This window comes from Budorcas taxicolor, chromosome 7, assembly GCF_023091745.1.
Source record: "Budorcas taxicolor isolate Tak-1 chromosome 7, Takin1.1, whole genome shotgun sequence".
NCBI lineage: Eukaryota > Metazoa > Chordata > Mammalia > Artiodactyla > Bovidae > Budorcas > Budorcas taxicolor.
This window is the reverse complement of record NC_068916.1, coordinates 5,721,796-5,741,951: the sequence shown is the minus strand read 5'-3', so window position 1 is coordinate 5,741,951 and position 20,156 is coordinate 5,721,796. Positions and strand designations below refer to the sequence as shown.

The window sequence follows — 20,156 nt, the reverse complement described above, 5'->3', positions numbered from 1 at the left end:
GTCCCTCCATGCTGCAGAGTGCTCCTGAATTTCTCCCTAGAGGAAAGTTGGCCTGGCACATGGGTACAGTGACAGAGGAACGAACAGACGCTAGTGACGGTGTTGGGGCTGGCAGAGGGCTCCCACACTCCTTTGACTGTCACTCCGCAGGCCCAGGCCCCTTGGAAGCGTGAGTTCCCGAGTGCTGAAACGTCACCCAGCTTCCTTGAGTAGACAGCGGTCCACATGTAGCAAGAGTTGTTTCTCAGATAAGTCTGAGGGCCACGTCTGTGTCCTTGCTCTGTTATCTCTTTATCACCTCAGGGACTCAGCATACAGATGCTGCTGACTATCCAGGATCTTGCAGGTGTAAATGAAAATATTTTCCCCTTTACCCTAGTCCAAAAATGGCATTTGATAACCTGAGTAGAGGCCTCACTTGACGGTTGTGTGAAGCCCGCCCTCTCTTCACCCTGCACCTTCTTTTCTAGGGTGCCATTTAGCCCCCTGCAGGCTCCAGGGGTCCAGCTGCTCTGAGCAGACGGGGGCTCGGGTCCCAGTGCAGTGTGGGGTGCGCGTGGCAGGCCTTGGGGTGCCAGCATTGAGCAGACCTGCTGTGGGCCCAGGTTAGCTGCAGGCCTTGGGGCTGTGACCTCAGGAAGTCACTCTCGAGACCCCCTCCTCACCTGTGGGTACAGGTGACAGTTGAGAGGATCATACAGAGGCCTGCGTCGTGGTGGTTGGCACAGAGGCGGCCACCATAAAAGGTCAGCAAACGTCCAAATCTGACACAGGCCAGCATTTCAGTTCTGTGACTCTGGTTGTTTCCTGACAAGTGACCCTTCCCAGATTTCTGAGCAGAGCGCGTGCTGAATCGAATTTAGCCTTCCTGGTGGTGCCCCGACTGGAGCGTGCTCCTGGCTGGCAGGCCGTGCTGCAGTGACTGTGGATGGGCTGACCCTGCAGGCTGCCCCGTTGCCGTTTGGAGGTCAGGGTCTTTCTGTGGGGCCGCTGCCAGTTGTGGCTCAGGGAACACTGCCTTCTGCCTGTCCTTGGCTTGTTTCTCCAGTGATTTTTCATGCCCCCGACCCTGCTTCCAGTCCCAGGAAGGTCCTCTTGGCTCCCCTGGCCAGACTGTGTGACTTCAGGGGCTCCTGTGTCCCTAGAAGGAGCCCCCAGCAGGACAGGCCGGACGCCTCCTGGCTTTGCTGATGGCACAGTGCTCTTCGCTGCAGCTGCCTCTGCCCTGCTCTGCTCTGGGGGCCTGGGTGGGGGATGGGCTCTGGGGGCCAGACCCTGGTCACACATGTTCCCTTCCTTTCTTCTGAGATCTTGGCCATAATGGAGTCCCGGAGCGATAGCTGGACCTGGAGTCTCCAGGAAGAATTACGGCTGGGTTTCAAAACTCCCATCTCAGCTGCTCACCTCCGTGGCCTCTGTGGCCTAGAAGCACGATATATTCTGACTTCCTGCCCCCACAAAGCGGGCTCTGGGCTTTTGTCTTGACATCCCAGCCAACAGGGTGTCAAGTTACAGGGCTGGGAGAGGTGGTAATGGATGCCAAGAAGGGGAGCTGAGGGAGTCTCAGAAGAGCTGGGGCAAGCGGGGAGCAGGTGGGCTCCAGGGGTGCAGCAGGGACCCCACACTCGTCAGTGCCCGCCAGCCCCCAGGGCAGGCAAGTGTCCGGCTTCAGGGCGCAGCCTGTGTCTGCATGTGGCAGTTCCCTCTCTGATAACGCTGAGCGTGTCTGAGTGGATGGGGCCTCCTGGGAAGGGAAGGTGCCGTGTGGTGGGGTCCCAGTGAGTAGCTCTCACGCCCAGATGACTGTGAAAGATCCCAGTGGTGTGTGTCCACTGAGACAAGCAGTGTGCAACTGGAAACTGCCAGGGAAACGTTACCAGGCAGTAGGACTAACCTGGAAACTGGTGATAGACGTCTTTTCTCTCTTTAGAACTTTCCTAGAAGTGCTTCTGAAATAGGGGTGCTCCCTGGCTTAAGTGTATGGAATTGCTTTCCAACGTTGGCTCAGACAGCCCTCCCAGCAGTGCCTGAAGCCTCCAGTGGTGGCTCCCAGGCCTGAGGATGGCCCCCTGCTCTCCTGGGACTCCCCATGCACCGCTTTCTCTGTTGGGCCGGGCCGACCCTGAGCTGTACACCAATCCCCTCCTGAGTGGGCGTCTGCCCCGGGGCACCCTCTGTGTTGGGAGAACTGCTGCTGGTCCTTTCAGGGGAGGAGATGGGGCTTTGAGGTTCAGCAGGGGTGGTTACTTGGATAAGCCCTTTCTTTCCCGCCTTCTTGCTCCCAGGGTAGTGTAGTGTCTGGAGTGGCCAGCCTTGTTGAAGACAGTCTGCAGGAGGCTGTAGAGCTACACTGGCATTGGCTAGCTCTCGGGGGCAGAGCTGGGCTGCCAGCCCCAGGAGTCGGGTGGCATAAAGTACCTGTGATGGCATAGCGTCGTCTGTCCGCTCTGCTGGCTGACTGGTCCCAGCTGAGTGTAGCTTCTTGGGTTCTCCTCTCCAGTGGCTTTGTTGCTCATGTGGGGTGCCGGGGCCATCTCTGTGTCTGTCTCTGTGACCCTCTAGCCAAACAGCTGGCTCAGCGTCCTTCTGTGGGGGGTGGTCTCTCAGCATATGTTCTCAGGGCCCAAGGAGAATCTTTTGAGGCTGTGACCTTGCTTCAGAAGCTCGCGTCGCTGCTTCCTCTTTGCTTCTCACTGCAAGCCGCAGGGAGCGAGCTGCCTGCAGGGCGCGCTGCAGCCTGAGTGGGCGGCCTCCTAAGGGTGTGGTGCAGTGGTCCTCTGCACAGTGTTCTGTCAGCTAGGAGTGTTGGGACTCCTCGTTAACATCCGCCAGCGTCCTGAGCTCACGGGAAGTGGATTTCTAGGGCTTGGTGCTTGAAAACACATAATGACGTGATTCAGGAATCCTTTGATTTCTGAGTTGAGCTTGCACATCTTTGAGCAGCGTAGTATCTGTGCATGTGGAAAGACCTGCCCACAGGCGCACAGTGATCAGTCTGCAGGCATTGTGGATTCTTCGTGAACTCAGACTCTCCTGGAGTTAGGTACAGGGAAGTGGGGGAGGTTGGTGCACACCAGGGACGTCACCTGAGCACCCAGAGAGCAGACTCAACACCTGTCTTCACTGGGTTTGGGAATATTCAGCTGTTACCTGATTGTCCACTGTCTGCCCAGTTCACCTTCACAGCAAGCAGCTCCTTACTGCCTCGGGAGGTTGGGGCCCAAACTGCCCCAGTGACCTCCTAGGGCATCGGAACCTTCTTGGCACTGAGGTCTCACCTCACCCAGCAAAGCTGAAGGGCAGTAGGGCAGGAATTACTGTCCCCAACCTTGTAGGAGGCACAGAGAGGGAATGTCCTACCCTGGGTTTCTCACTTGAAAGAGGCAGGACCAAGTGGGGCAGTTATGCAGCCATGTGACCCCCTCCTTCCCCTCAGCACGTGCAGGCTTGGTGCACTGTGCCTGCTCTGGGAGGAGGCCCTGTGGCCTGTCCACCAGCCAGCGTGGTGCCAGGAGGAGAGTCCTGCCCCTCTGGCTCAGGAGGCCTCAGCCCCTCTTCCGGGGTTGTGGCATCGCACCAGGGCTGGACCCCTGTTTTTGCCCTTGTCACAGCGCCCTGGGAACATCCTGGCCATCACCGGGAGCTGCAGTGCCCCACCCTTCTGGAGAGAGGGTCTGAGTGGGAACACCGGTCCCTGGCCCCATCCCTGGGTTGGGGCACCCGCCTGTCGAGTGGGCAGTGGCAGCGTCACCCTGGGAGGCTGAGGGAGGGTGGCCCCTTGTAGGAACGCCAGGGCGCTGGCCTTGGACGAGCTTATGGAGGTGAGGGGTGAGTTAGCTGGGCTCTGGCGGGGGAGGGCCTCTGCTCAGGCTTTTGCCGCCCTTCAGTGAAGGCCCCAGTGTTTTGCCCTGAGCTCCCTGCTGAGGGTGGGCAGTTTGGGGGTAGAACTAGGAAGCCTTCCCCCGACTGCGTGCCGCTGGGGGACGGGTCCCCTGAGTGCAGTGGGGTAGTGCTGACTGTGCTTCCAGGGGCTGTTCAAGAAGTGCCTCTTCCAGCGTGCGTTGGGTCTGTCACAGGGGAGATGAGAATATGATGGAGGGACATTCCTTGCAGTGGGTGGTGGTGAAGGTGGGGGCAGCTCGGGAGCAGCAGGAGTTTGGGGTTCAGGGGTTGGGGACTGGAGAGACCTGTGGGCCTGGAAGGTGTGAATGGGCTCTAGTGGGAGGAATGCCCTGGGAGAGGGTCTGGTGGGGCCAAGACAAGTGTTTGCTTGGTGCGGGGTCTAGCAAAGCCTCCCCCACCCCCCTAAGCAGTTAGCAACTACCTGCCTCTCCTCACCCACCTGGGGCCAAAAGATGGGGGGAAGAGGGAGGGTTCTGGCAGGGACTAGTTGCCTGCCAGCCCTGCTTCTCTCCCCCTGGTTAGCCCCAAGGAGCGGTTTGTTGTCCTGAGGCCTCATTGGGCCCACAGTTGTCCCCGACTTCGTTCGTGTGTGCAGGCATCTCAGGGATCTTAGAAAAACGCACGCAGGCTTTGGTCAAACAAGTCTGGGGCGGTAATGGCCTCTGGTGAAGCCGGGTGGGCGGTGGTCTGCTCCCACGTGCCCCTGTCCCTCCTGGCTGACCCTAAAGACAGAACTGCTGTTATCCAGGGGTTTCTCCCCGCTGCTGGACACGGCACCCACTTCTTAGGTTGGCTTCCAGCAGCTAGGAAGGAGTGAGAACATGGATGCATGGGTGTGGGTCAAGTGCACCTTGCCCAGACATCAGGCAGGCGCGTATGGAGAACAGCAAAGGTCAGGGCTGCGTTCCCTTGATGAAAACTGCTTCCCCTGGCACAGGCCAGTGAGACACTCAGTGTTAACCCCGCACTGACCACTGCTGGGTAAGCACCTGGGATGGTGGTGCTGTGAATGGAGGGATCTTGTTGTAAGTTAAGTTTTAATCTCCAGGAAACTTGACAGAAGTTCCGGGCATGTAACAGAATTTTTGTTTGTTTAGCCTCGGGTGGCATACAAGGGAGGGAGGTAGTGAGAACGTTTTCACGAACAGCCTGGCTTGCTTCCAGGTCACATAAAATCTCTTCTGATCATAATAATTTATATCAGGATTCCCAAGATGGGCAGGCTAGGCTTAATGCATTTGCCCTGAAATCATAGCTTTCAAATAAATGTGGTGCCCTGGCAGCCTCCCTGGACCGAGATTATATACACTGCCACTACACTGCTTCCCTGGCATGTTGGGCTAGATGGTTTTATAATTTAGAATACATTTTTTTAGAAAAAGAATGCCCACGATAATTTTGAGCCTTTGTCAAATGAGTATCCTTTTCCTTGAATTAAAAGAGCTCTCTGGGAAAGTTCTGAGAAACTTGAAGTACCTTTGTGTTAAAATTGAGCTTTAGGAAAGTTTTCCTTGTTGGAAACTAGTGGGGGCTGGTGGCCCTTCTGCGTTCGGAAGAGGCGACCCAGGTCCCTGTAACAAGCGAGCAGTCCCCTGTGGGCCAGGGCCACACAGGAAGTGCCTGCAGCCCTGCAGCCCCAGGGCGAGCTGGCGCCTCCATTTCCTGACAGCACCTGAACCCTACCTCACTTCTCAAAATGAAGGCTGCATGTCACAAACTGGTTAGAACTGGCTGTTGCCATGGTTTTCACGTTGGAAGGCACAGTTAAAGGGTCACATGACCAAAGAGGGAAATGCCTTTGTCACATGACTTTTTGGTGGCCTGATTAGCATACAGGAAGTTCACTCCCTGCTGGCTGCTGGGATGCTGAGTGATCACTGATGGGAGGTGATGTCATCTCTTGGACGAGTTATTGATTAGTCTCGTCCAAGATGGGACCTGGGAGAGCTCTGGTCACAGTGGTCATCTTAGGCAGCTTCAGCTTCCATGTGGTCCAGCCCCTAACCCTGCCCTCTTCCCTCAGGCAGATTTGAGCTGTATTAGGCATCTCACCTTGGAGATGGGCGCATGCTCCATGAGATGGTAAAAAGTGATAAATCCCTGTAGGTTACCGTTGCCCCCGTTCGCTCTTGCTCAGGAAGCACCGGCAGTCTGTAACTCTAGACTTGGTTCTGCCGAGGCTGCTGCTCTGCTGTGTGGCCGCCTGGGAGCCTGCCTGGGCTGCGACCAGCGGCTGCAGCTCCCGTGCCAGAGCCTTGTGTCTGCTCAGTGCCTGTGCGCATGCCCACAGAACCTGGGTTGGAGCCCCGGGGTCATCTTTGATGTGTATCTTGGGCAGAGTTGGCAGCCAGCAGGGAGACACAGACTTGAAAGAGTTCCTGAACTGCATTGGTTTTTGGTTTGTTGAGGCCCTAGTGAGACATCCTGGGTTATTTTATAGACAGCCAGCCAATTCCTGGACTTGAAAATGTGGGCTGCTAACCCCAATGAGGGAGTTCTGTACCTTGAAATGGGCGCCTCCTGATCGCTCGTGGAAGCCCACCCAGCAGCTGTACCTGTGGTGGTTCCATCGCATCAGGGCTGCGCTTGCTGCAGTGCAGCGGCTGTGCTGCTCTGAGAGCTGAGATGAGGTTGGGCCAAGGGAGAGCGCTGCGGGTTGAGGGGTTGGGGGAGTCAGTGAACCCGGTGTGTGGTCCTCTGTGCACCCCCCTTCCCTGAAGGCATAGCTCACTCTGGGAGTGGAAAGGGCAGTTCAGTGGGCTGTTAAAATACCGGTTTCCCATCCCTAACTCTGCTTCCCCACTCAGCTGGAAGGAATGGGACAACTTTGAGTTGTTACTACTCCCAGTTAACTTAGCCGAGTTTGTTCTCTGGGTCATAGTGCCACCTAGCGGGCGAATTCAGTCCTTGGCTGGCTTTCCTGCTGATTGCATTCTTTCAACACAGATGATGAGGCTAGATCTTAAGGGAGAGTTTACATTAGGTCCTCAGCAGACAGAGCTGCTTGGCTTGGTGCTAGCACTGTCTCTGAGACCCATCGGTCCTTATATATGTGGTCAGCAATGCCATTAGCGGAAGCCTAGCACTTCATGGGAAATAGATGGGGAAACAGTGTCAGACTTTATTTTGGGGGGCTTCAAAATCACTGCAGATGGTGACTGCAGCCATGAAATTAAAAGACGCTTGCTCCTTGGAAGGAAAGTTATGACCAACCTAGACAGCGTATTGAGAAGCAGAGACATTACTTTGCCAACGAAGGTCCGTTTAGTCAAGGCTATGGTTTTTCCAGTAGTCATGTATGGATGTGAGAGTTGGACTGTGAAGAAAGCTGAGCGCCAAAGAATTGATGCTTTTGAACTGTGGTGTTGGAGAAGACTCTTGAGAGTCCCTCGGACTGCAAGGAGATCCAACCAGTCCATTCTAAAGGAGATCAGTCCTGAGTGTTCTTTGGAAGGAATGATGCTAAAGCTGAAACTCCAGTATTTAGGCCACCTCATGAGAAGGGTTGACTCATTGGAAAAGACTCTGATGCTGGGAGGGATTGAGGGCAGGAGAAGGGGACGACAGAGAATGAGATGGCTGGATGGCATCACTGACTCGATGGACGTGAATTTGAGTGAACTCCGGGAGTTGGTGATGGACAGGGAGGCCTGGTGTGCTGCGATTCATGGGGTCGCAAAGAGTCGGACACGACTGAGCGACTGAACTGAACTGAACATTACTAGATGTGCATATACGTTCTGAGGAACTTGAGTGGTAGGATTGGGAAACGAGGGCAGAGGATAATGGGCAGGGGTGGCTGGGAGCTAGTCTGTGAGCAGATTAAGTGGCTGGGTAGTACCCTGGTATGTGAGAGCAAATATGTGCCATGTTCCAGTCAGTTTCAAAACCTGCAGCCACTACTGCCACGTTGCCACTGGCAGGATAGAGAGCCCACCTGTAGCCCAGGAAGGACCCCACAGCAGGCTGCCTTGGCTGCCTCGTGAGGTGGTGATGCCCCACTCTGGGGACTTGGACCGTCAGCTGAAAGTGTAGGCCTCAGCCCCTCTGTCACCTGGGGAGGGGTAGGTGGGCTGTCCAGGCCTGAGGGTCGTCAGGGAGTCTGGGTTCAGCAAAGAAAGGCTGATTCAAGTGGGGCTGGCCTCCCCATCAGGTGGCTTCCAGCATGGGTAGGTAGGCGCTCCACCAGCAGGCCCAAGATCCAGGAGCAAGTGTTCTGGTTCAGTACTGAGCCGTATGGTACGGAAAGGGGCTGTGGTGCGTTCCAAAATGTGATGTTTTCCCGCAGACACATAGGTATCCTCAGCCCAGGGGACACAGAAGTAGTTATCGGGAACAGTCCTGACTTTTTAAAGGGCTCAGCTGTAAACTGGCAGGTTCGAGGGCCACGTGGTGAGTGCAGTGAGAAAAGGCAGCCTGGGCAGGCGGTTGTGGGGAGGGGTGGGGAGGCCAGCCTGCTCGCCTCCACTTCACTGTGTCTGCGTCTGAATCCCAGCATCCGTGGGAGTGCTGCCCACCACAGGCGGGGTGCTCGGGTAACAGCCCTCCTCCCTGCCCCACAGTGACATGAAGTCTGAGAGGAGACCCCCTTCGCCTGATGTGATCGTGCTGTCTGACAACGAGCAGCCTGCGAGCCCGAGGGTGAATGGGCTGACCGAGGAGCCCCCGAAGGAGACCAGCACCGAGGCCCTCATGGTGAGCTCTGTCCCCGCGCCAGGGAGCCGCCTCGCGGTGGGGCCAGCTGGTGCTCCCTGGCCCCAGCCCTCCCTCAACCCATGTTCTCTTGACCTTGTAGAAAAGCAGTCCTGAAGAACGAGAAAGGATGATTAAGCAACTAAAAGAAGAGTTACGGTTAGAAGAAGCAAAACTGGTTTTGTTGAAGAAGTTGCGGCAGAGTCAAATACAAAAAGAAACTCCCACCCAGAAGGTATGTGCATGGGTGTTCACTCCTCAGGGGTCAGTGAGAGGTATTTAGGACCAGGGACAGAAAACATGGGTGCTTCTTTGGCTCCCTGCTGCCCCAGGAGCTGGGTCTGTGAGGAGTCCGGTTTCCTCGGGGGCAGAGGGGCAGGGTCTGAATTGGAAATTTGCAGGCTCAAGTTCATGTTTTGGATTTAGCTTAGAGGAGATTTCAATCTAGAATATTCTGGATCTGAGTATGAGAACCTCGTTCCTGTAGATTCCCATCAAGGAAATGGAGAGCAGACGACTCTGAAGGTGCTGGAAACACAGCTCTGTTCTGAACCCCTTTCAGAGGGGCGTTCTGCCCTGTGGGTGCCTGTGTGGCCGGCAGGGGCCTCTCTGGATTTCTGGACAGAATGCTGAATGCCTGCTTCAGGGTGCCCATACCCAACCCCGGAGGCCGTGTCCCAGGGCTTCTGCCCCTGCCACCTCCCCACGCCTCACGCTCCTCGTGCGGCTTCTAAACGGGGCTTATCCTGTAAGGCAAGGTCAGGCTGGTTTTGTGGGCCTCTTTTGTTATCCCATTCTGGAAAGGTTCCTGGTCTGTGACATGGCTACCCTTCCTTACCTTCTGATGACTCTCTCAGTGAACCAGAAAGGAAATGCAGCTTGGGCAGTACAAGCAGACAGTGTGTAGGCATTGCTTCCACCTTAAAGGGAGCAAGACGGGAGGACACTTGTGGTCTGACTTGGGGATTTGCTTGAGCTCCCACTCCACACCTAGTAAACAAGTGGACCAAGCCTGGCATCTGTTAATATCCTGATGGATGAGCCTGCTCGTTACTTGTTTCCTGTTGATTGCTGAAGAGTTGATGATGGGGACCAGGTCTGTCACTGTCCTTGGTGGACTGTATGCCTGGACCAAACAGTTTCTCACCAGGGTGGGGATTGATATATACATATATAAGCCTCAGCCTTTACCGCCAGCCTTTTTTGTCCCCTGGAGGGCAGAGATGGCACCTGAATCTCAGTGATGCCAAGCACCCTGGGGCAGAGGGGTAAAGGGCCCTGGAAAATCCGTCCTGTGTTGTTCAAACATGTTAGTTCCCGCTACAGTGAACATGGCAGGCAAGCAGAACCTTTGAGAGCCTGATGCTTCTTAAAGAAGAAAAAAAGCAGTGCTCCTCAGAATCGTGTGTGGGGAGGAGCATGGTTGGTAGCCTTCTCATCTCCTGCCTGTCCTGACCTCTTGCAGCCCGCAGGCTCCACTGGGAGCTCCGTGACCACCCCTCCCCCGCTCGTACGGGGCACCCAGAACATTCCTTCCGGCAAGCCATCACTTCAGGTCAGTGTTTACTCTGCATCACGCTCCTGAGCAGCCGTGATCCGGTTTCTGCAAAAGGCTGCTCATTCCTTCTCGTAAGACTAGAATGAGGCCTTCCAGTGGGAGCCCTCTTGCCAGTCACATTTGCGTCCCCATACCCAAACCGGGCCCCTGTTCATCATGAATAACACAGACGCTCGGAGGGCCCCTCCCATGGCTGCCTCTAGTGAGACTGGAGAGACGGCCGAGATCCTGGACACACTGGGCCCCCACTGCAGCCCGGCTCTCTGAGCCTGTTACAGCCTCCTCTGCCCACAGGGCGCGATGGGCAGAGCTCCTGCTTCAGCCGTAGGACAGAGGTCAGGCCAAGCCCACCTGCCCGCCCTCAAGCCAGAGACCGCAGCTCAGACCAGCAGGCGGGCAGTGTTGATCCCAGTTAGCTAACTTCTTACCATGGGGGTGCCTGGGTCCTGAGCGAGTCCAGGTTGGCATGGCTCTTGGTGGGAGCCTGTGTTCCTCGTTCTTTTGTTTGTCTAGAGTGAGCAGTCACTTTAGCTTTTTTCTACCACCACTGTTCTGGTGGGTGTGCGTCTGTGCCTTTATGAACACAACACACCTGTTTACAAAGCTGTGTGAGATCTGAGGGTTGCTGTTGTTGACAGGCCTCTGCAACTCGGATGCCTGGCAGTGTCATCCCACCACCCCTGGTCCGTGGCGGGCAGCAGACGTCCTCAAAGTTAGGGCCTCAGGCGAGCTCCCAGGTCGTCATGCCCCCGCTCGTGAGGGGGGCCCAGGTGAGCATGGGCTTACGGAACAGCCCCAGGCAACTGTCTCTCTCGGAAGAGTGACCCCGGTACTCAGACTGGGGCCCTTTCCCCGAGTCTCTCTTTATTGTCCTCTCATTGTCTTGTCTCTGCCCCACACCCCGACAGCAAATCCACAACATCAGACAACATTCCAGCACAGGGCCACCGCCACTCCTTCTGGCTCCCCGGGCGTCTGTGCCCAGTGTGCAAATTCAGGGACAGAGGATCATTCAGCAGGGCCTCATCCGTGTCGCCAACGTCCCCAACACTAGTCTGCTCGTCAACATCCCACAGGTGAGTCGTGCGACAGACAGCCCAGTCCCGTGGCCCGTGGTCCTGTAGCTCCTGGGACCTTGTTGGGTCGTGAAGGTTGTGGACAGGAGTCTCCTGTTGCCTCTGCTGAGAGGGTGAGGGTGGGGTCACCAGAGGCTCCCCCTTCCCCTCCACCCACCCCTCCCTCTTCACCACCGCGGCCAGGCGCAAGCACGTGAGGGGAATGTCTGCAGATGTCCCTTCAGCGCCAGTGCGTCTATTTTTAGCCACGTGTCCCTTCACCTCTGTACAGAGCCTCTGAGATGGTGAGGGCTTGTTTCCGCCCAAGAGTGTGGGGAGATGGAGCCAGGGGCAGCAGGCTGAAGACCCTCACTGCCGGATGAGATGGCTAGGCCTGCACGAGCTTCTGTTGCTGTGCGAGCTAGCTTCTCTTCCTCCTCTGGCACCATCCGTGTCTGCCTTTCTCAGATAAGATCATGGCCAGCAGTGCTCTTCTGAAGTCAGGCTCAAGGACTGTCCTGCTGCCCGAATGGGGATGTCCTGGGCAGGCCCTTCCATCCACCCCGTAGGCGCTGGTCAGATCCCTGCTGTGTGCCACCCTGTCCTTGTGTCAGAAGGGTGGCAGCCAGGCAGGCAGTGGTGATCCTGCGGCTCTGCTCCCTGGGGGGCCAAGGGAGCTGGCGAGGGGGGCAGCGAAGAGCTGGCCGGTCAGAGGCCAGGCGGCACCCTCGTGCTGGGGAGTCTCGCTTCCCTGCGGGGACCCCTGGGCCGGTGTCACGGGCTCCCTGAGGCCCACGGCATGCCCGTTGTCAGGTGCATGCATCTTCCTGGAGACAGTGTACACAGCTTTCCTATTTCCAGAAGGGTCTTCAGTCCCGTAAAGCTTAAGGGTACTGGCATGGTCCGCTCCCAGTTTGGGGGAGAGCATTTGAGTGTCGGGTGGCAAGTGAGCTGGAGTGAGGAGGTGGTGGAAGGTCAGCCACCAGGGTCGAGAAGACAGTGAGTGACACAGGAGCAATGAGGATGGAGAAGAGTGAAGGGCGGGGGCACACAGAGGCACTCGTGAGGGAGATGCCGTCGATGCCGCAGCGCGCCACCTTTGCAACCTTTTGAGGAAGGGGCCACCTGGACCCGTGCTGGAAGGGGAACCAGGCTGTAGTGACAGGACAGTGGCCGTGCGCCTGGGTGGGGGTGGTTGCCAAAGGGGTGCCCGCTGTGATGCTGATGGCTTCATGGGTGGCCTCAGCTGATAGAGTGTAGCAGGTTACAGATGTTTAAGTTATCTGGGTATCAGCTAAACCTCAACAAGTTATTTGTAAGATTGGTCACCTCAGAGCAGTTGAGTTGAACGTCTCTCTTTCTGTAGCTTGTTGATGGCAGGCAGCTCTGAGTTACTTTTAAGGACTTGTTAGTGTAGCTGATGGTGCCGACCTGGAGTTAACTTTTATAAGGACTTAGCATAGCTGATGGTGCAGATTGTCGGGTTCTCCTCAGGGTGGGCCCCTCAGGCCCCCTGACCAGGTCATTGCCTCCCCAAAGCCCTCCCCAGCATCGCTGAAAGGAACGGCAGCCACCTCTGCTCAGGCCAACTCCACCCCCACCAGCGTGGCCTCCGTGGTCACCGCTGCGGATTCTCCAGCCAGTCGGCAGGCGGCCGCCAAGCTTGCACTGCGCAAACAGCTGGAGAAGACGCTGCTTGAAATCCCCCCACCCAAACCCCCTGCCCCCGAGATGAACTTCCTGCCCAGCGCTGCCAACAACGAATTCATCTACCTGGTGGGCCTGGAGGAGGTGGTGCAGAACCTGCTGGAGACACAAGGTGAGCAGGCCATGGGCCCAGGGCTGTTCTCTGTCTTGAAGCTGAGGTTTCCATCATATGAGTTGTTTCCGATGCTTAGCGCGTGTGGGCACGTCTGCTGTGTACGCACGGCTGTCTTGGAGCATATTATGGATGATCTTTTGCCATCAGTTCTTCACTTGCTCTGCGGTTTAGATTAATTTTTTTTTTTTTTTTAAGTTTTTCGTTGAGTGTAGTTGATGTACAGTGTTGTTTTGGCTTCTCTGCTGCACAGCAAAGTGGATCCGTTACACACACATCCACTCTCTCTTAGATTCTGTTCCCATGAGGGTCACTGCAGAGGACTGAGTCGTTCCCCGTGCCGTGCAGCAGGTCCCTGTTGGTGATCCGCTGTATATAGAGCAGTGTATATATGTCAGTCCCGGCCTCCCGGTCGATGACCCCTCGCACCCTGGATCGCTTCTTACATGTGCAGCAGGCAGCTTCTTTCTGATGGGGCCTCCTCTGAGAGCTGGGGGAGGGTGGAGCTTTGCCGGGCACTGAGTCCCCACGCTGGGGGAGGGGCACCTGTGCCTGGGCTAGCTCACGTTATCACCCTCTCTGGAAGTGGTCTGGAAAGCCACCTGCATGTTAAGAGGTTTTAGGGACGAAAGCGCACACACGGGGTGGCGAGGAGAACGGATGCTGGAAAGGAGGAAGTCACCTTTGCCCCGGGAGAGTCGCCAGCAGGCGCAGAACTGAGGGCTCTTCTGTCCTTAAACTGCGCGCGTGGTGATGCCAGTTGGCCAGCCAGCCTGGCTCTCCTCCCTGCGTGGGCTCATCGACGCTCCGTGCTGAAGCGGAGACAGTGCTCCTCAGGGCCAGGGGTGGCCGGGTGGACTGTACCGGAGGAGCTGGGGGCCTGCGGCCGGGCCCAGGACAGAGAGATGTGGGCTCTGACACAGCCCGGACGTGTCTGCACTCCTTCAGTGACTCCTTTGGGATGAGGTCAGGTTGGCAAAAGAGCTGCTACCAGGCCTGTGTGGTGTGGCAGGCAGGAGGCTGTAGTGCCCGCCAGTCTCGCACTGGCCTGTGCTGGGCTCCTTCTCTCCCAGACTGGTCTGTCTGCGCTTGTTCTCGTCAGGGGTCAGTCTCCATCCCCTGTCGTCAGGAAACAGACCCTAGCCGTGAGAGGAGGCCCTGAGTCCTGCCTGAGGTGGCTCTGACACCGAGGGCAGCCGCTGCTGCCTAGGCAGCAGGGGCTACCTCCTCTGGGGGTGGGTGTGAGGAAGGAGAAGCTCCAGGCTGGGGACCAGAGCTGGGGCCCACGGTGGACCCTGGGGCCTCCGGCAGCTTGGGCAGGTGGCGTCCTGTCTGCTCTGTGGAGCGGCAGGAGCCCCCTAGAGTCAGATCCCCCGCTGCAGCCCCTCACCAGGTAGAGGCAACTCAGCCAGGAGGATGGGGCGGCCGGGGTCTCTCCACATCACGGTCCATGACACCAGGAGGCTGTTGAACTTTGAGTGCTGCCCATGGAAGAGATAGGAACAAAATGCAGTTACCCCTTAATGCACATTGGATGGCACATATGTGTGTGTGTACACACTGAAGAAAGCAGGACCCCACACCTCAGCAGGCTCTTTTTGTGGCTGCCCTGGTCACCCCTCCGGGAGCTGGGTGCCACCAAGTTCTTGTTCCCCGGGTCCGGCTGTGTGTCTGGCCAGCCATGCACAGTCACTTCAGCTCCCCAGGCTGTGTCTTCTTGAGACAGGGCGCTAGGGATGTGTCCCCTCAAGAGCTTGTTGTGCAGCCCGGACACCCTGCTATGCACAGGACTCCAGGCACGGTGTCTGTTGTGAGCACTTTCTAGATGTGGTTACCTCGCCCCCAGGCAAGGGTGCCCCATCACCTTACAAGATGGGGCCTGGAGTGGCCACCGTCTCCCCGACAGGTGGTGCAATGCAGGAGGGTGGGAAATGCCTGCTCTGTGGGCAGGAAGGATGGCTGGGAGAAGCCAGGTGTCTTTGAGAGTTGGTGTCGAGGATGCCGAGCCTGCAGCTTTCTAAAGTGCCCCAGCGTTGCTTCTCAGCAAAGCTTCTGCAGGCTGGCCCTGTGTCTGCACACAGTTGGCACCCGTGTGTGTGCCGAATGAACGAACGTCGGGGCCTCAGTGTCCCGATGCCAGTTGGGCCCCCTGGCCCAGCGCGCTGCCTGGGCTCTGCCAGCGTGCACATCCCTCCTGGGGGTGGTGCGGGCTCTGGCTGTGCTGCTCCCACTCCTCCGACGTGAGCCACGTCTGTCTCCCCCTGCAGCGGGCAGGATGTCGGCCGCCGTCGTGCTCTCCCGGGAGCCCTACATGTGTGCACAGTGCAAGACAGACTTCACGTGCCGCTGGCGGGAGGAGAAGGGCGGCGCCATCATGTGCGAGAACTGTATGGCGTCCAACCAGAAGAAGGCGCTCAAGGTGGAGCACACGAGCCGCCTGAAGGCCGCCTTCGTGAAGGCGCTCCAGCAGGAGCAGGAGGTCGAGCAGCGCCTCCTGCAGCAGGGCGCCGCCCCCGCGCAGGCCAAGGCCGAGCCCGCCGGTGCCCCGCTCCCCGTGCTGAGGCAGGTGAGAGCCGCGCGTGGGGTGGGCACGGGTGCCCTCCGGGAGAGGGATCTTGTTCCTCGCTCCCTCGGCAAGGAGCTGTCGCTGGCAGGCAGGATGCTCCGACGTTCTCTCCCTCACTCGGCGATCATCTGCCTGGTTGTTAACTGTGCGTCTAAATTGCATTTAATGGTGGCTTTTGGTGGTGAAAATACTAATTTGCAGTTTCTTTAGATTTTGTAGCTTTCACTCGCAGTGTGCCGGCTGACAAGTACTTCTTGTCTAAAAGGACTTTTTTGAAAGCCACATTGAGCTGCAAAAGGGGCGCTGGAAGAAATGTTCTAGCTAAATTAAGGAGAGGAGCAAGTTTGAAATCAAGTTTTTTTGGCTGCCCTTTTTTTTTTTTTAATGTTTTGTTTTCCCACCCCTTGTAGACAATTGGCAATTTTTTGTGTCCTTGGAAGTCATTGATAATTCATCTAACAAACTCATCTTCTCAAGATCCCTGCATAGTGGGTGGCGGTGCTGCCTCAGGAAATTGCTGTCCTTTTGGGGACTCAGCCTCGCACGACCATAGCTGCTGCCCCTCGGTCACGTGGTCGCCTGAGGTCAGCCTCTGGACAGCGCTGACCTCGCTTTCAACCCCCGTTTGTGTAGGTCATAAAACCCCGGCGTAAGTTGGCGTTCCGCTCAGGAGAGGCCCGCGACTGGAGTAACGGGGCTGTGCTACAGGTCAGAACTAGGGCGCCGGGAGCCCCCCGCACCGCACAACCAACCAGCCCTCACGCCCCCGACCGTGACCACGTCAGTCGCCGACTGTCACGCTACCTGCGTCCGTCCGTCTGTCTGTCTCTTGCTCTCTCTTTCCCTTCCTCCTTCCCCTCCTGCCTCGGTGCAACTTACCTAGTCTCCTGATGTTGGACTTCCGGGATCCCGTGTGGGTGGGAAGAGGTCAGCTAGATCAAGGAGAGGCTGCGCTGAGCACCGTGCCCTCCGTGGCCCCCTTCCCTGTGTGAGCTGTGGCCCTCTCTCTCCCCCGCAGGCCTCCAGCCAGCTGTCCCGGGGCTCGGCCACAACACCCCGAGGCATCCTGCACACATTCAGCCAGTCGCCCAAACTGCAGAACGCAGCCTCGGCCACCACCCTCGTCAGCAGGACGGGCAGACATTCCGAGAGGGCCATGAGCGCTGGCAAGGGCAGCACCACCTCCAACTGGAAGAAGGCGCCCCTGAGTACAGGTGGGCGGCCCTGGAGGGGCTCAGCGGGGACCTCCCCAGGGGCGGGCCCTTCCCACCCTTACTTTTAAGAGAGGCCTGCACACACCCAGGCTGTGGCACCAGGGTCCTGAACCCGTACTTGCTTTCTTAAGAGCAGCTGCCTCCGAGACTACAGCCTCACCTCTGTTCGCTGAGTAGGACACCCTGAACTAGTGGTGGCCCTGGATAAATGCTAACCACACTTGGTATCTCCACCCCCATACCTAGACTCTCAGCTCTTGACCCAAAATGTGGGACGGAACCAGTTCAGGCAATGCCCGCCTCAGCCCTCCTCCTTCCTGCCACAGAGAAGGCTTGTTTCTGCTATTACAGTGTACCTTTCACGGTGTGCTGACCCAGTTTCCTTCATTCCCCACTCTGTGGGGACCCCCTGCCCGCTTGGACAGGTCAGATGGTACAAAGTGCAGGATAGAATGAGAAGGAGGCAGGAGGAAGGGGCCCCTGGGGAGGTGGGCAGCAGAGCCCTGTGAGGAGCAGGCATCTGAGACCCAGCTTGGGGAGGCGGAGACCCTCCGGTGGCCGCTCCTGTCTGCCACAGCTCCCCCTTCCCAAGGTTGTCCTCTGGCTGTCCCCCGACACCACTTTCCTGCTTTCCCTTATTCTTGTGCTCGCCTTGAGATGAACGTTAAATATTTCTTGTGTCCATCAGTAGCTGGAAAGTGAAGTCTCGGCACAGAGGGCCGAGAGGAGGAGATGGGTGAGAGCTCTCTCCCGTCTCCCTCCCCAGCCCACCCCTGGGTCCCTGTAGGAAGAAGAGGCGCCATCGTGAGAGTCCATCTCAGTAGTCAGAACTGGGAGAGGACTGTCAGTGGAAACAGCACAGAAAAGCCGGCTGTGCGTACGGCTGACGCGCGTTAGAAACGCGCCCGAGGAGCAGAGCCTGCTGGAGGGTGGGGAGGGGCCAGCCGACTGCAGCAGAACCCAGCCCTCCTGGAGAGCAGAGAGCGTTTGTGAACATGCCATACTGAGATACTTTTGCTCAGCACGTTTGAGATGGCACCAACTCATAGGCTGGTCAGAAAAGTCCTTTTTTGGGAAAGTTTGAAAGTATATGAAATAAGTGGGAAAAGTCAAACAGGAGACTACATACGTGTGCACAGTGGTAGCGCCCATGGGGAACCTGCACACTACAGGCAGCGTTTGAAACAGAACACGAGGGAATACATAGTTGCTGTCTCCAAAGACTTGTACGACTAGATACGAAAGTGTCCTGGCTTAGGAGCAGCGCTCCTGGTTGCCCTGGGTTTCTGGATGGTAGTTTGAGGAAGGCTGGGCAGGACCTGGTAGGACCTCCAGGTTTCTGGAGCGCTGGCCTTGAATGCGCATGGAGGGTGCTGTGGTGCATTCAGTTGGGAAGTCTTGTTCCACAGTAGATGAACCCACCCGGAATACCTGGTGCTGCAGCGACTCGGGTCCCTGCTGCTGCTGGGGCTTCGGGACAGTCTGTGCTGCGTGCCAGCCCAGAGCCCAGAGTGTGCTGGTTGGAGGCTTTAGGGGCTTCCCCAAGCTGGCCTTTGTGCCCCCTGTGCCCAGTGGGCCCAGCCGAGGCGGGGGTCTTCCCCGGAGCCTCCCCTGACCGGGGCCGTTGTGGCCTGTTGCTCTGTCCTGTCGCAGGCGGGGCCCTCGCGTTTGTCAGCCCGAGCTTGGCGGTGCACAAGACCTCCTCAGCCGTGGACCGCCAGCGGGAGTACCTCCTGGACATGATCCCGCCCCGCTCCATCCCCCAGTCAGCCACGTGGAAATAGTGCGCCAGTGGAGAACAGGCTCCCTCCCTCCCACCTGGCCCAGCACCCTCCGCTCGGAAGACACCTCGCTCCCCAAGAAGGCGAGCGCGCGCAGGCCATGCTGCAGAAGTGAGCGCTCCAGTCTTGGCTACAAAGTCTCGTTGCGTCACGGAGGGATGCTTCACAGGTGGACCAGGACTCATACTGGGGGACCTTTCCCGTGGGCTTCCTCCCTTTCTTTGCCTTTAGTTTGCCCAACACCAGCAGAAAAGCGGACCTCGGGGCCAGCTCTGCTCCTGGCCCTCCCCTGCAGCCCCTGGCAGGGCTCGTGGACGGCGCGCCCAGACACTGTGACACGCTCGGGCAGCGGTGCCCGGCGCTGCAGAAGTTGAGCGGAGCATTGTTTTGTTTTGCTTTGCCCCCGTCTTAGCCTCCTAATCTCTGACTGCCTTTCTTCATGGCAATCCCTAGGTTGACAGATTTTTTAAAATCACCTCACGATGATGGAGTTTAATGTAAACGGTGCAGACCCAGGGTTCCCTGCCAAGCACGACCCCGGTGCCCTGGGGGGTGGGCCGCTCACCCCCCAGCCCTCACTCCAGCAGAAGGCCTCTGCTACTGCTCATCCCGGAGACACCCTCCGACCTTCCACACTTAAGCAGAAGAGCAAACTGCAGCCCAGACCCAGCCAGAGAGCCTGGGACCCTGGGAGCCGAGTGCCGCCGCCTGAGTAGGGAGGGGAGAATCGGCCGCCACACCCGGAGCCGGAGAAGGAAGTTGGAGGGGCCGGCTGTTGTGTTTTTTGTTGTGGTGGTGATTTATTTTATTAAATCGTTTCCTTTTCTTTTCCTACTTACTTTGATGGACGCATCCTAAGCCCTGGCCTGTGCTCCTGTTGAGTGTGTCTGCGTGGGGAGGCGCGCGCGCCCCCCACCCCCACCCCCCACCCCAGACTTCAGGGTTAGCATTTGGGTCTAGTTTAGAACCTCCCTTACAAAGCAGGGCCACGCGGCCAGGGTTTGCCTTCAGACTCTTTTTTTAATCCTCTAGCGTCTACAGAAATGTCTCACAAAGGATCAGGTCTGCTCTTAGTTGTGTTCTGGTTTGTTTTCTCCCACTCCTTAAAAATCAGTCCATGAGGAAAGGTAGAAGCTGTTGTGCGTGTGCTGCACATGGGCCAGCTCTGTGCAGGTGTGAGGGTGTCACGTGTGCCTGCACACGCGTGTGGAGATGGGGTACGCTGCTCCTCACTTCAGCCCCAGCCCTGGTTTTCCTGTCCATGCAGTTAGGGACTTAATTTAAAATTCTTAATTTGTAGGGCCACCTTCCTCATAGACACTGCTGCACCGTTCTAATAAAGGCTCATTTAACCCCCCCTCATGGTTGTGTGAATATCCGTGTTTAGAAGACATTTTTGACATGCAGTAGAAGACCTAGTTTTGCAAAGCGTTTGAATTTTTGGTCTAAAGCCCTAAATTTCCCATTGATTTTTGTTTTGAGTGCATAAAGAAGGTGGCCTGAAGGAGGGGAGGACTGGAGAACGGTGGCTTTCATTCCAAGATCCAGGGATTTGGGGAAAAGGGGAA

General features: G+C 57.3%; 1 protein-coding gene across 4 annotated transcripts in view; it reads left to right on the top strand.

Annotated features, from left to right (window-relative positions):
• Window positions 1–20,140, top strand: part of GATAD2A (GATA zinc finger domain containing 2A) — a 96,970-nt gene extending 76,830 nt beyond the window's left edge. For 2 of the 4 annotated variants that reach the window (XM_052643457.1, XM_052643456.1), the window contains exons 4-13: window positions 8,466–8,598; window positions 8,699–8,830; window positions 10,061–10,150; window positions 10,792–10,923; window positions 11,062–11,229; window positions 12,748–13,027; window positions 15,295–15,593; window positions 16,227–16,373; window positions 16,612–16,807; window positions 18,461–20,140. In XM_052643457.1, the coding sequence (XP_052499417.1) occupies window positions 8,466–8,598; window positions 8,699–8,830; window positions 10,061–10,150; window positions 10,792–10,923; window positions 11,062–11,229; window positions 12,748–13,027; window positions 15,295–15,593; window positions 16,227–16,373; window positions 16,612–16,807; window positions 18,461–18,591 (1,708 nt within the window). In that variant the 3' untranslated portion in view covers window positions 18,592–20,140. The remainder of the gene's footprint in view (window positions 1–8,465; window positions 8,599–8,698; window positions 8,831–10,060; window positions 10,151–10,791; window positions 10,924–11,061; window positions 11,230–12,747; window positions 13,028–15,294; window positions 15,594–16,226; window positions 16,374–16,611; window positions 16,808–18,460) is intronic. The other 2 variants (XM_052643458.1, XM_052643459.1) reach the window with 2 other exon arrangements.
• Window positions 20,141–20,156: the final 16 nt, after the last annotated feature.